This window comes from Mus caroli, unplaced genomic scaffold (genome assembly GCF_978045245.1).
Source record: "Mus caroli unplaced genomic scaffold, Mus_caroli_1 scaffold_7, whole genome shotgun sequence".
In the NCBI taxonomy this organism is placed as follows: Eukaryota; Metazoa; Chordata; class Mammalia; order Rodentia; family Muridae; genus Mus; species Mus caroli.
The window spans coordinates 107,929,269-107,942,926 of NW_028227262.1; the positions used below are offsets into that span (position 1 = coordinate 107,929,269).

The window sequence follows — 13,658 nt, forward strand, 5'->3', positions numbered from 1 at the left end:
AAGGTCGGTCAGAGGGCCAAAGGCCAGGAAATTAAATAGACCAGTTAGAGAACCAAGCAAGATCTTAAGTTGCACAAAGCCACTCGCAAATGTTTTCAGGATTTTATTGCAATTGCTACTTTATTGTCAGACAAAGCTTAAGAGAGAAGGGTGTGGGTTTCGTGTCTTTGGCCCCGGGACATGAAATTCTGGGTTGGGGTGGCAATTAGCTGGTGGATATGAGAGTTGGGAAAGCTCTGTTGATATACCCTAAGGTCAGGTGCTTCTTAGAGACAGGGACCAGGGTATGCATTTTGAGGAGGCATTTAGGAGAGGAGGTCAGTAAGCAATCAGGAAGGGGAGGTGGATGTCTAAGTCCTCATGAAGGATCCAGACTACTGCCTCCACCTCAAAGTCTCTCATAAAAAAAACATGATGCTGGCCAGGTTGAAGCAGAAGGCTAGATCAAGGAGGTGGTCTTGGAGAGTTATTGCCTGGGAGATCATGTCTTCTTGCTGGACCATATCTATCTCCTGCCACTGCTCACCCTCTGATGAAGCCTCAAAGTGTTCTTCATACTCCTCCTCACCCTGGTCTACAACATAAAAGAAGGGCAGAGATGGGCAGCTCCAGTCGCACTTCTAGTCTTTATCAGAAAGGGGAGGAGGGGGACCGTTGAGAGATAAGTCGTAACTACTGCCAGTCATAACACTGGCCTTGACGCAGTGAGAGAAAGTTTTATCTAGAGGGCTTTTCAAATCTCACTTCAACCATAGCCCCAACTCAAACACAGGTGATAACCATGTCTCAATCTAGTTCCCTCCTCCAAAGGAGTGAGAGATAACTTCAAACACGAAGGCAAAGAGGCCCTTTCTAGGCACTCTACTTCCTCAGAAGCCTTTGACAAGTATAGGTAGCCCCATTCTGTGGCCTGGCTAAGAGACTTTATAAAACTAAACAATTTTACCTACAGCTATTATTTCATGCTATGGTGATAGGGAACATGAGTTATCTCCCAAAATTCAAACCCCAGATTAACCATGACCTAATCTGCTGCTGGAACCTGATGTGAATCCAAGAAAACCCTTATGTCCAGCTCCCCCATCCATCCCCTACCTCTCTCTCCTCTACCCACCTTCAGAAGACACTTTGTCTTTCTGACTCTTGTCACCATCCAAACTTGCACTCACTATCAGAGTCTTCACCCCTTTCACTTGGAGCAGCAGCAGCAGCAGTAGCAGCAGAGCTGTCAGGAATGTTGCTCTGTGGAGCTGGGAGCCCAGAGAAGTCATGGGTTTCCTCTCCCATGCTTCCTCTGACCCCAATCCCCAGCTACTAACACCACCCCATCCCTTTCTTAGCTCTTACCCCTTGACAGCATCGCTTTTTCTCCTTCTCTTCCATAGGATCTCTGATTCTATGTGTCCTATGACATCACTGCCATGGCTGTATCCTACATTCTAGATCTTTATACCATTCCATTGCCAGACAGAAGGGTGGGAGATGGCAGAAGCATCTGAGATGGCCATAATGGATCACCTTATCTACCACAACCTAAAAGGGTTCCAAAAGTTGCCAAGTATCATGTCTATTACACTGTTGGATCTGCATAGCTACCTATACTCTAATGCAACAATATTCTCATAGTCACTACTTAGATGAGAAGTCACTGGAAAAACACATCTCCTACACAAGATGACAGGCATCAGTATGCATAGCAGTAACCTCCATTGGTGTTTTTAAGCCTAGATGTGACACCTGTCTATAATTCCATGTAGTTTTTCAATAGGCAAAGTGGTTGGCACAGATGATGGCAACCACTTTCTACACATCAGTATCCTCAGGCTCATATGTATGCCTGATGCTCTGCATGAAACTTGGTCTATTGAAAACTGGGACTAAAGGGCATGGGGGAGGGTGAAAAAGTCTACACACCCAGTAAGGCAGAGAGAGACAGAGACATAGAACTTATGCATGCTGCATAGGGATGAACAGAGATGGAGGCTGAGTGCTGGGCTGGTGGTATAGTCCTTCCTTCCATTACTCCAGAGGGGAGGGAGCAGTAGGAAAATCACAACTTCAAGACTTGCCTGTGTTACATAGTGACTTCAGGCCAGTTTGGGAAACTTGGTGAGACCCTGTCATATAAAAGTACATTTTTTTAATGGCTGGAGATGTATCTCAGTGGTGAAATGCCTGGCATGAACGAGAACCTGTGTGCAATCTCCAACCCAACAAACAAATGAACAAACACAAAATAAAATAGAGTAAAAGAGATAGTTATCTTCTCTCTGCACAGAGGGTATTCTCTTTTTTCTTCTTTCAGTTATTTCCCTTCATTCCAGGACTTTGCCCTGTTTTACATCTAGGCTGAAATACTGTTCCCTATTGTATATCTTCTTGTATTCTCTGACACACACAGAGGAGCTGTTTCAAGGGTATCTGATAACTCCTTGCTTGATAGAGGGGCGGAAGTCAATGGATAGAAAACAGTGTAGCAAGGAGTGAAAGCTTCCAAATAGTGCAATTGGAGAGAACTTGCCTTCCACAAGTCAGACCTTTTGGCTAGGTGGCAATGAGGACTTGAGGGTTGTGGGTAAAGAAGATTGCATAATGGTCCTTGCTGGGGGAAAAACAAAAACACACACACAAAAAAAAAAAAACAAAACAAAACAAAAAAAACAGACATGGGCCAAGAGCAGCAGCAGGGCCCAGGGACAGGGAAGGTTTGTCACTCTTTCTCACCATGCACACATTGCCTGGAAACAGGTATGCAAGCACAGGGGCAAGCAATGTACACAAACCTGCAAGAAAGAATTGCAGAAATGAGAAGATGAGATGAGAGATGAGATGCTTTCCCTGTCTTCTCACTCCCTCCTTTCTAGCAGGTACTCACATGAAGCCAGCCAGATCCCAGCTCTTACTTCCTTGAGCTCCAAGCCTGGTCACGGGGAGACAGGGTGGTAATATAGAAGGACACTTTATGGTGGTGGCATAAAGGTGTAAAAATGCAGTAACCTCGCTTACCCCAACCTTGTACCCATTGACCTGCAGATCCAGAGAGTGATGAATGAATGGAAAAACACACACACACACAAACACACACACATCTCCTCCTGGTTAATTTGGAGGAATAGCTTCTTGGTTCTCTGAGAAACTCACAGCTCTGTAAACATGAATGGAAGGGCAGCTGTGGGAGGAGCATCTGGAGTGGAAAGAGCCAACATAGGCTCACCATCAATGACTTCTACCTCTTTACCAGATCACATGCCTGACTCTTAATATCAGAAGTAAATCATGCAGAACCTGGGAATTACTCAATATGAATCTTGTTACAAAGTAAGAAAACATATAAAAGTACAAGGAAACAACCAAAAAGGAAAAACCCTAACTTCCTCCTCCTAGACACCCGAGAAAAGGTGGGACATCCCGTGGACTCAACAATGGGTATCGTGCCTGCACCTAAGATGCAACTGCCCTGCTGGGGACAGTATTACAAGAGAAGGTGCTGTCTGGAAGAAAGGCTGCAGTGGCATTTAGTGCAGAAAGCGACAGGAGCATTGAGTAGAAAGAGATGACAAAAACGGGCAACAGAACTGTGACATGTCAGACATGACAAAAAGGAGAGAAAAGTCAGAGGAGGAAAGATTCAAAACTCTGTTTCACCAACAGATGGATGGAGATGGGACAAGGGATACCTTGCCTCTCATCCAACTTATCCATACCTCTCCCATTGAAGAATCGAGTACAGGCAAGAGGAGCAAGGAAAAGAAAAGTTGAAGATGTGTGGGTGCTGGCTTCCTTTCTTCCTTCAGACACCTATGGCCAATGTCCTTAGTGACCGAGCCTGCTTGGTGACTCTGACTGAGCCAGACCTCTCTAGCACAACCCCTGTCCTCCCCACCCCCACCCCCTCAAGGATCAGCTTTATGGCCTTAGTGTTTCCTTGGCAAGTGCACTGTTCATGCCCTGCTCCTTCTCTACTTATCAGCGCATCTATAACCTCCACCTCCACCTTATCACTCCCTCCATCTCCTTAGACTAGAAGGCCACAGGTCTCAGAGACCATTAGCACCCACACTGCCCCAACCCCCAGTGAGGCATAAAAACGCTCTACAAGGTGACCCTCCCACTCCTGGGGTAAGAACATTGTTTCTCCTTGTCTCGTGTAGCTCTTCTTCCTTTCTATATCTCCTTTTGTTTCCATTCTTGCTCTGGAAGGAAGAAAGAAAGGAAAAATATTTTGTTCTCTGGATCAGAACTCTCTCATTTACCTCAAAAGGAAGGGGAGGTCCTAAGGCTCTCCAGGAGAGCGTCTCAAGCATATCCCACCCAAGTCTGTATGACTCAAAGATTCCTAAGAAGTACAAAGACAGGGAGAAGTATGAATTGGAAACTAAGGTCACAAGCCTAGGAATTGAAAGCCTGCTTCAATGCTGTCTCCAGCCCAGGAGATGAGAGAGCACACTTGCTCTCAGTGTGGTATATTCTCATTCATAAGCTGCCCTTGCTTTATTTCCACTAATCTCACAGGTCCGTTGAAGGAATACATTCAACAACAGTAATATGTCTCACTGAAAGCCATAAAGACAGTGCAAGATATGATTTAATAAAGGAACATTTGCCTTATCAGAACCCATTCCTCCTGCCTTGTCGAAAGTGTCTCAGTGTAGAAACGTTTCTCTGTCCTTTAATCATTCTCAATTTCTGCTGTCTAACATCAGGAGTTACACAGAATTCCTCGGGAATCTTCTAGGATTTACATCCCAGGGTACCTGTTTCACCTTCAGAATTATCTAGCCTTGTTCCCTCCCCAAATACCTTGGCCCCACCTCTCAGCCTCTCCCAGTCTCAGCTGCCCAGCCCACTGCCAAGAATCAGGTTCTTCCCCTTCCCCCTCCCTACACCAGGCTGTTTTATGCCCCCAGGCTCAGCTCTGGGAAGGTCCCCTCCCCTTCTCCCAGCAATGTGGCTAGTTGTTCAGTACACATGCATGTATTCACACCTCACAACAACCCACAGCATGCTCAAGTTACTGGGAGAGAATATATAAACCTTTCTTCACTCCCAACAGACCTAGACTTCTCAGTCCGCCTCTGTCATCCTAGACTGGCTCCTTCCATGAGATTTGAACAAGTTGTAAGTACGTGCAAGAAGACATGGGGGCAAAAACTCCTTGGATCCAACTTCAGAAACTTCTCAACTGGTGGGTCAGAGACCAAGACTGGAACCAGCACGTGGATCAGCTACATATGCTACAGCAAAAAAGGTAGGCTCTTCAGGGTGCCCACACTACTGCACAGAATCTTAAGTCCCTTGGTACCTAGCCTGTTTCCCTGAGAAAACACTCAAATTCAATGCCAGGCTCTTGCCTGTGTTCTCCCCTTCCAGCCTAGATAGCATGCTACTCCAGCTAGCCCGTGATATGGGCTTGAATGTGGAGACCTTAAATGTAAAAGCAAAGCCAGAAAGACAGCCAAGAGTTAAACTTCTCTTCCTGCCTCAAGAAAAGAGGTAGCAAAGGGACCCAAGGAGACAGATAGAAGCTAGGTGGGTTAGTGGGGAGGTCAAGCAAGAGAAGATGCAGGGAGTTGCTTTTGTGGCAAAGGGATGATATCTTGCAGGTTTTGAAGGAGCTTTTGTTTAGAGGACTTGAGGAAAGATGGATCTTGGAGTCGGAGTTGTCATCAGGAAGAATGACAGCTTAATACCTGGGCAAGTGGGAGGAGGGGTTTGTTTGTTTGTTTGTAAAATGCCTGCAGGTGATTAGCTGAAGGCAACTCAGGTGAGATTGGCGTGCTAACTTCAATTCTACCTTCTAACAGTGTGGTGCTGGCCAGCAATCACGGAGATAACTAAAAGCCTTTAGTGTAGAGTTGTTGTTCCATCTCCAGGTAGATCATTCCTTGACTGAACTCTGATCCAGAAGTAGAAAAAGCTGTCCAGGCAAAATCCTTCCTCGGGTGAGCTTCTACATCAGAGTTTGTGGGATTTGCTTCCCCCTGGAACATGGAATAAGCTGGTGACAGAATGCCTGCCAGGGCTCAGAAGAGCCTTGTGCTGAGTTCAGAGTTCAGTTTGTCCTTCTTGACAGTGTTAATAATTGTGAAGGAGTCTTGCATTTCCCATTTGTACTGAGTCCTTCCACTGTCTAGGTCCTCTGTTTACTCACAAAGCTCTACCCTAGGTTATGAAATGGGTCAGCTTCTCCAGGTCTTGCATTCGAGCTGGACTAGGGTAGACTTTGAGTTCACTTGTTTTCTGAACTTTCCTCAGCAAAGCTTCAGTGGGATCAAGGGTTAGATTGGACAAGAGCTTTATATAGTAGCCTCAACACAAAGGGTATACTCTGGAATCCAGCCCTAGCCACTCCAAGCTGGTCAGGGCCACACGATTCAACTGAGACCAAGAGCTTAGCTGAAATAAGGCAGGGTTTGACTTATTCCTCTTTATTATTCTCCTGAGAGCATTATGAGGGATAAAAAAATTCTTTAACTATAAAATTCTCCTCTCGCTCTTTCCTCCTATTGCCTCAAGACACGCGGGAAGAGAAAAATTGGGGTCTTAGAGAAATAAAGAAGAAATAACCATCAGCTCTCTCTTCTGCTTTCCCTATGGCTCCCAAATTGCTAGATTTATATTTGCCTTTGGAGCCCAATTTTTCTCTAGGAAGTCTGGCTTCATCTTTATCTCCTAATTCATTTAGATGCAGGCAAAGTCAAAAGCAAAGATTAACACAGAGATGTTTGTAAGAGAACCATCTCAACCAGCTGAGAAACCCAGAGCTCAATTCTCTTTGGTTGAAAACAAAGTATTTAGAGTTTTAGATTTAAAGGTTAAATATGGGAGGAAGGCATGGCCTATATGTTAGCATTTCTTCTAGGCTCTGCCCCACAGTTACCTGCCAACAGCCAGGTATTCCTGACTCACTATAAAATGGGATGCTTGCCCCCTCCTCACTTTCTTCTGCTCTTCTCTCTCTTTTGTTTTTGTTTTTGTTTTTTCAAGACAAGGTTTCTCTGCGTAGCCCTGGCTGTCCTAGAACTCACTCTGTAAACCAGGCTGGCCTTGAACTCAGAAATCTTCCTGCCTCTGCCTCCCAAGTGCTGGGATTAAAGGCTTGTGCCACCACTGCCCGGCTTCTGCTCTTCTCTTGTTCTCTTCCCCTTTTCCCACTCTGTCCCTTACCTCCCACCCCCATCACCCAGCCTCTTCTCTTCTTCTTCTTCTTCTTCTTCTTCTTCTTCTTCTTCTTCTTCTTCTTCTTCTTCTTCTTCTTCTTCTTCTTCTTCTTCTTCTTCTTCTCCTTCTCCTTCTCCTTCTCCTCCTCCTCCTCCTCCTCCTCCTCCTCTCCGTCTCGCTCTTCTCTCTCTCTGCCTTTCTCTGTCTCTACTACCCTCTACCCTCTCAACTCCTCTCCCCATGCCCTAAATAAATTCTACTCTATTCTATAGTATCTGTTCTATAGTATACTGGTCATGTGTCTGGTACCTCAGGAGGAAGAGATGCAGACCTGCACAGGCATCCCATTCCCCCATACCATACCTTGCTTCCACCAATCATATCCCTGGCTTCTTTTTCTTTTTATAAAACACAACACTATAGGCAGCTCAAACACTTTATTCCCAGCTGAGAAGTGGATTTAAACAACACAAAGTAGTGGTGAGAACTTGAGTGGGGAAAAATGTAAGAGTCCAGGGCTTAGCTTTTTTGTTTGTTTGTTTGTTTGTTTGTTTTGTTATGCCTAGGTCATGAATTTGTAGGGTCTAAAACTAGCTGGAGTCCTTTAAGTGCCTGGTCTCGAAACTCACCTTGGCTACAGAGAATACGTCTAGCTGGCCTGGGAGCCTGGAGAACTGAGAGAAATATCTTCTCCTCCTCCTCCTTCTCCTCCTCCTCTTCCTTTTTCTCCTCCTCCTCCTCTTCTTCCTCCTCCCTCTCCTCCTCCTAATCCAACTTTCAGGATCCTGACTTTTACATGAAGTCCACCAGGCCTAAGGGTCTTTAATTTTTCATGAGAATACTCTAAAACCCACTGCAGGCCTTGGGCTCTCCTTCCTCAAGAACTATCCCATCTGATTGGTTTGTTTAATTAATTAATTTTTAATTTTGTATGTTTTAATTAAAATATAATTACATTATCTTTTCTCTTTCTTTTCCTCCCTCCATCCCTTCCCATGTTCCCCACACCCCTCAAATTAATGGCCTCATTTTCTTTGATGGTTTTACATACACACAAGCACACAGACGTGTGTGTGTAAAAATATGAATACAGCATGCTGAATACACTTTCATTGTTTGTGTGTAAATAATTCCAGTGTGGATAACTTTGTATTAGACAAACAGTTAAGGAGCTCACCTCTGGGAGAGGTTGTTTCTCCCTCTCTCTAGTCACTAGTTGTCTGTGGTCCTTTGTCTAGGGATAAGACTCTGATATTTTCTCCACTCCAAGTTAATATGTCTATTGACCCTGTTGCTGTTCAGGACTTGTCTAGGCAGCTATTTCTAAGAGACACAGTCTAGTAGCAGACTTTCTGGTCCTCGGGCTCTTACAATCTTTCTGCCTTCTCTTCTGTGATGTTCCTGAGTAGGAGTGCTGAAGATGAATGCACTGGAGTTTGTAACCCCATATTCCATTGATCTCTGCATGGTTTCCAGTTGTAGATTTCTATAACAGTCTCTATTTGCTGTAAACAGGAGATTCTTTAATGATTGAGAGCTATACCCAACTGTAGGTATAGGGGCAAGTATTAGAATATTGTTAAGAATTATACTGGTCTAGCAAACTGGTAGTAATCCGCCCTCTTCTATGATTCATATCCTCACTAGTCCCATGTACTTGGTTATGTTTTTAGTACCAGGCATGAGTTCATTCCTGTTTATTGGACCTTAAGTTCAGTTAGACAGTTGTTGGTTACATAGATAGGACTATGACTATTGCACCTTCAAAGATAACTTGCTACTCTAGTCAGTTTTGTGGTTCATAGATGTCAACAGCTGGATAGGACTATTGGTTGCTTTTGTCCATTGGCAGCTTGCATAATATTTTGTGGTACAATGGAAGATAGACCACAGACAAGAGGCTTTCAGGTTAAATCCAGCTTGAATAATTTGAGACATGTATAATTTCAGTTTCTTCAGACATATGAAGAATTGTCCCATCTGTTGGTCAACTCATAGCTAAGATTCGGGCTACACAAGTCATCTAATTTTATAGGGTCAATTAACATGAGAGGGACAAAGGAAATCTGATGAGCCTTAAAATAAGCTCTTTTCCCAAGGTCTACTTATCCCTTGAGTCCAACCAGTAACTCAAGAGAGACAAAGTTTGTGTGTTGCTTCACACTGTGAACATTGTGACTATCTCAGGGAATGCTTCTGCATTCTCTGATCATAGCCCTGCTTCTGATGGTCACTAATGGGCTTCTTCTCATCTTCTTCCAGTATTTGGGAGTCTCCGCTGCTTAGAGCAGCCAAGGAAAATGATATGTGCACACTTAAGAAACTTCAACATGACCAGAACTGTGACTTCCGGCAAAGAGGTGAGATCAGAATTAGTGGAATAGTATTTGGAAATAGCTGCATGGAGAAGCTGCTGAGGTGCTTCTGGAGCTAGGACTCTCTGGAAGGAGAAGTGCAATGGTTTAGTACTCTTGGCTTACTCCATTCCAGGAGCTCTGGGAGAGACAGCACTGCATGTAGCCGCCCTCTATGATAACCTGGATGCTGCTATAATGCTGATGGATGCTGCTCCATACTTGGTCACAGAGTCCACACTGTGTGAGCCATTTGTAGGTGAGGAGGCTTCACAATAACTAAAAGCTAAGTAAATGTGGGTGGGTTATCTATATCTATATAGGGTAGGCTCAGGAAGTGGTGGAGGGTCCTCATGAGTCAAGACAAATACACAACCTTAGGTTTTAGCTCCCATGGCTGGCTTTTAGTTTTTCCTATTTCTCTTTAGTCTCCTCAGAGTCCCTCGGACCATTTGCTTGATTGTGTTCGTTCTCTCTCTCTCTCTCCCTCTCTCCTGATTATATATATATAACAACCCCTAAATAAAGTAAGTAAAGTGGCATTGTTTCAGGAGTTTGAGGGATTAACTATCCTTAGTTCCTGACTATTCTCCAATCTACAGTAGAAATATGTCTGAAGAGCTGTCAGGAGCTTCTGTAAGGGCTTCTGTAAGGGCTGCTGGGGTGTTATCTTCTAGACAGAACTATTGTTCACAGTACTCTTTGGGCCAGGTCAGACTGCACTGCACATCGCAGTCATGAACCAGAATGTGAACCTAGTCCGTGCCCTGTTGGCCCGAGGGGCCAGTGCCTCTGCCAGAGCTACAGGCTCCACCTTCCATCGAAGTTCGCACAACCTCATCTACTATGGTGAGATCCAGGGGCAGGCCTAGAGAAAAGGGGGGGGGGGGCGTGGAAAAGTAGCCTTGGCTTGGTTTCATTTTTTGAGAAGTTGGGAGGGGTTAATCCTTCTAAGGCTTAGAACCAGAGGCCAATCCCTCTACAACACTCCATCACATTTTTTTTTCTGTTTTTAAAGAGACAAAAATCTTTTATTTCGAATTCAGGTATAAAAGTCATACTAATATGAAATAATATTTGGATTCCAGGGGTTTCCTGCAATGACCGGACTAGTTAGTGATTTTTGAAAATTAAAACCATCTTGTGTTTCTTTTTTTTTTTAATATTTTTATTACATATTTTCCTCAATTACATTTCCAATGCTATCCCAAAAGTCCCCCATAGCGCCCCCCACTTCCCTACCCACCCATTCCCATTCTTTTGGCCCTGGCATTCCCCTATATTGGGGCATATAAAGTTTGCAAGTCCAATGGGCCTCTCTTTCCATTGATGGCCGACTAGGCCATCTTTCGATACATATGCAGCTAGAGACAAGAGCTCCGGGGTTCTGGTTAGTACATCATGTTGTTCCAACAATAGGGTTGCAGATCCCTTTAGCTCCTTGGGTACTTTCTCTAGCTTCTTCATGGGTTGTGCTGGGTAGGTGATCTCAAACCCCTAGATGAGATGCAGGAGGAGGAGGCAGATGTGGGTTTTTTCATCATCTGATCCTAGTGTCTACTGCTACGGATTTCTTTGTGTCCACAGGAGAACACCCTTTGTCCTTTGCTGCCTGTGTGGGTAGTGAGGAGATTGTTAGGCTGCTCATTGAGCATGGAGCTGACATCCGTGCCCAGGACTCCCTGGGTAAGAGCTGGGATGAGGTGGAATTCCAGGATGCTAAGAGGAGCATAAGGAGAGGGTGAGCACACACACGTGTGCAAGAGAGAGAGGGAGAGAGGGAGGGAGGGAACGAGAGAGAGAGAGAGAGAGAGAGAGAGAGAGAGAGAGAGACCACCTTAGGATATAGGATGAAATCTCTACCAACTCTTAATACTATGGTCACATGACAGTCTCCGTTCTCCCCAGGAAATACAGTACTACACATACTTGTCCTGCAGCCCAACAAAACCTTTGCCTGTCAGATGTACAACCTGCTACTGTCCTATGATGGGGGAGACCACCTGAAGTCCTTGGAACTTGTGCCAAACAATGAGGGACTCACCCCCTTCAAGTTGGCTGGGGTGGAAGGCAACACAGTGGTGAGAACCATCCTTAAGGTGTCTCCTTAGTGATTTTTCCCATCACTAACATGGGTAAATGACTTCGTCCATGGGTGTTCTCCAGATCATCTTCTAACACACTAACCATCCAAATCTTCTCTCCCCTCACCAGATGTTTCAACATCTAATGCAGAAACGGAAGCGCATCCAGTGGTCCTTTGGGCCCCTAACATCTTCCCTCTATGACCTCACAGAGATTGACTCCTGGGGTGAGGAGCTGTCCTTTCTGGAGCTTGTGGTTTCCTCCAAGAAGAAAGAGGTATAGATGCTTTAACAGGTCCATAAACTTCATGTGAAGGAAGATGTATTGAAATGTGGCTTTTCCATCTACTGAGACACTTTGATCCCAAGATACTTCAGAGCTTTACAATAGATAGAGAACATTCTCTGAGAGAAAATAGTTACTATGGGTGCAAATAACATCCAACACTTATCTTCTGAGACTACTTTCGTCCTGCTTGGCTCTAGTCTCTCTCTTTACATATCTCATTCTAATTTTTCAGATAAAGAACCTTCTAACTTGGGGTCACTTCCTTCCTATGTTCCTTCATTCCTTGTTCTTTCCTTCCTTTCTTCCTTCCATCATTCACCATATTGAGTGCCTATTTGTCACAGACAATATACCAGAAACCAAAGAGATAGATAGAGGCAAAAATACATATGCTTTCAGACAATTTCTTCAGTTTTGGATTAATGTTCTCATAAAATTCAGTAGAGTTTGATCTGTACAGTGCTGGCAGTACACACTGTGTATAAGGGCAGGAAAGTGGAGGTGGGAATAATTTGGATAGATGTGATAAAACATCTACAGCAAGATACAAAGAGGAGAAGATAATCAATGAGATGAAGAGCCATCTCTAAAAGTAGGGAGAGGCAGATTCAAATTAAGCAGGAATAATTAGCCACATGTAAAAAAAAATTCATTTGAGGGTGGAGGAAGACTTTTTAGATATGCTTGCCAATCCAGGGCAGAAAGCTGGAGAAGCCTCCAGAGAGGAAGTGTACTCCCCACCCTTACCCCCATCCACACCCAAAAGTTGTTCATCACTGAGGATACAAAGAAAACAAAAAATCAAAACCAAATGACAAAACCATAAGACTTTCACATAAAAATTTCCAGGGATGGAGCAACATAAAGACAGTTGAAGCACAATGGACTGAATGGCGTAGAGAAAGGAAAAGACTAGAGTGGAGAAAATAGCTCTGTCTTTCGGAAACCTAGAGATATTGGTAAAACTGAGTTTCTGTTGACTATCTGCTATATAACAATTTCTTAAGAACGTTCATAGAACCAGAAAGCATGAAAGACTTATTATAACTAATGAGCAGCAGAAAAACTGAAGAACCACTTTGTATGATTCTGTAACAATCTTAGGAACACCTAAAGTTTGAGCAAGTTTTCTTAGGAGTACAACCCCCCCCACCCTATTATGTAGATTCAGCCACCACACTCCTTTTCTTTCTTTCTTCCTTTCTTTCTTTCTTCCTTTCTTCCTTCTTTCCTTCCTTCCTTTCTTTCTTTCTTTCGTTCTTTCTTTCTTTCTTTCTTTCTTTCCTTCCTTCCTTCCTTCCTTCCTTCCTTCTTCCTCCTTCCTTCCTTCCTTCCTTCTTCCTTCCTTCCTTCCTTTCTCTCTCTCTTTCTTTCTTCCTTCCTTCCTATCTTTTTCTCTTTCTTTCTTTCTTTCTTTCTTTCTTTCTTTCTTTCTTTCCTTCCTTCCTTCCTTCTTTCCTCCTTCCTTCCTTCCTTCCTTCTTCCTTCCTTCCTTCCTTCCTTTCTCTCTCTCTTTCTTTCTTCCTTCCTTCCTTCCTATCTTTTTCTCTTTCTTTCTTTCTTTCTTTCTTTCTTTCTTTCTTTCTTTCTTTCTTTCCTTCCTTCCTTCTTTCCTCCTTCCTTCCTTCCTTCCTTCTTCCTTCCTTCCTTCCTTCCTTCCTTTCTCTCTCTCTTTCTTTCTTCCTTCCTTCCTTCCTATCTTTTTCTCTTTCTTTCTTTCTTTCTTTCTTTCTTTCTTTCTTTCTTTCTTTCTTTCTTTCTCCCTTTCTC

At 44.0% G+C, this 13,658-nt stretch overlaps 2 protein-coding genes across 3 annotated transcripts in view; one reads left to right on the forward strand and one right to left on the reverse strand.

The window, feature by feature from the left end:
* Positions 1–100: 100 nt before the first annotated feature.
* On the reverse strand, positions 101–1,393 carry Sofu1 (sperm-oocyte fusion factor 1). Of its 2 annotated transcripts, XM_085839706.1 has the most exons (3): positions 1,348–1,393; positions 1,115–1,250; positions 101–574 (listed from the first exon to the last, which is right to left on the reverse strand). In XM_085839706.1, the coding sequence occupies exons 1-3, from the start codon at positions 1,381–1,383 to the stop codon at positions 399–401; spliced, it is 348 nt and encodes a 115-aa protein (XP_085695832.1). In that variant the 5' UTR covers positions 1,384–1,393; the 3' UTR covers positions 101–398. The 2 variants fall into 2 exon arrangements, with proteins under 2 accessions (XP_085695832.1, XP_085695833.1); XM_085839707.1 differs by lacking the exon at positions 1,348–1,393 and having other exon boundaries at positions 101–569; positions 1,115–1,223.
* Positions 1,394–4,984: 3,591 nt separating this feature from the next.
* Positions 4,985–13,658, forward strand: part of Trpv5 (transient receptor potential cation channel subfamily V member 5) — a 29,825-nt gene continuing 21,151 nt past the window's right edge. The window contains exons 1-7 of the mRNA XM_029478297.2: positions 4,985–5,248; positions 9,424–9,521; positions 9,652–9,774; positions 10,227–10,364; positions 11,103–11,201; positions 11,424–11,596; positions 11,730–11,876. Of these exons, the coding sequence (XP_029334157.1) occupies positions 5,139–5,248; positions 9,424–9,521; positions 9,652–9,774; positions 10,227–10,364; positions 11,103–11,201; positions 11,424–11,596; positions 11,730–11,876 (888 nt within the window). The 5' untranslated portion in view covers positions 4,985–5,138. The remainder of the gene's footprint in view (positions 5,249–9,423; positions 9,522–9,651; positions 9,775–10,226; positions 10,365–11,102; positions 11,202–11,423; positions 11,597–11,729; positions 11,877–13,658) is intronic.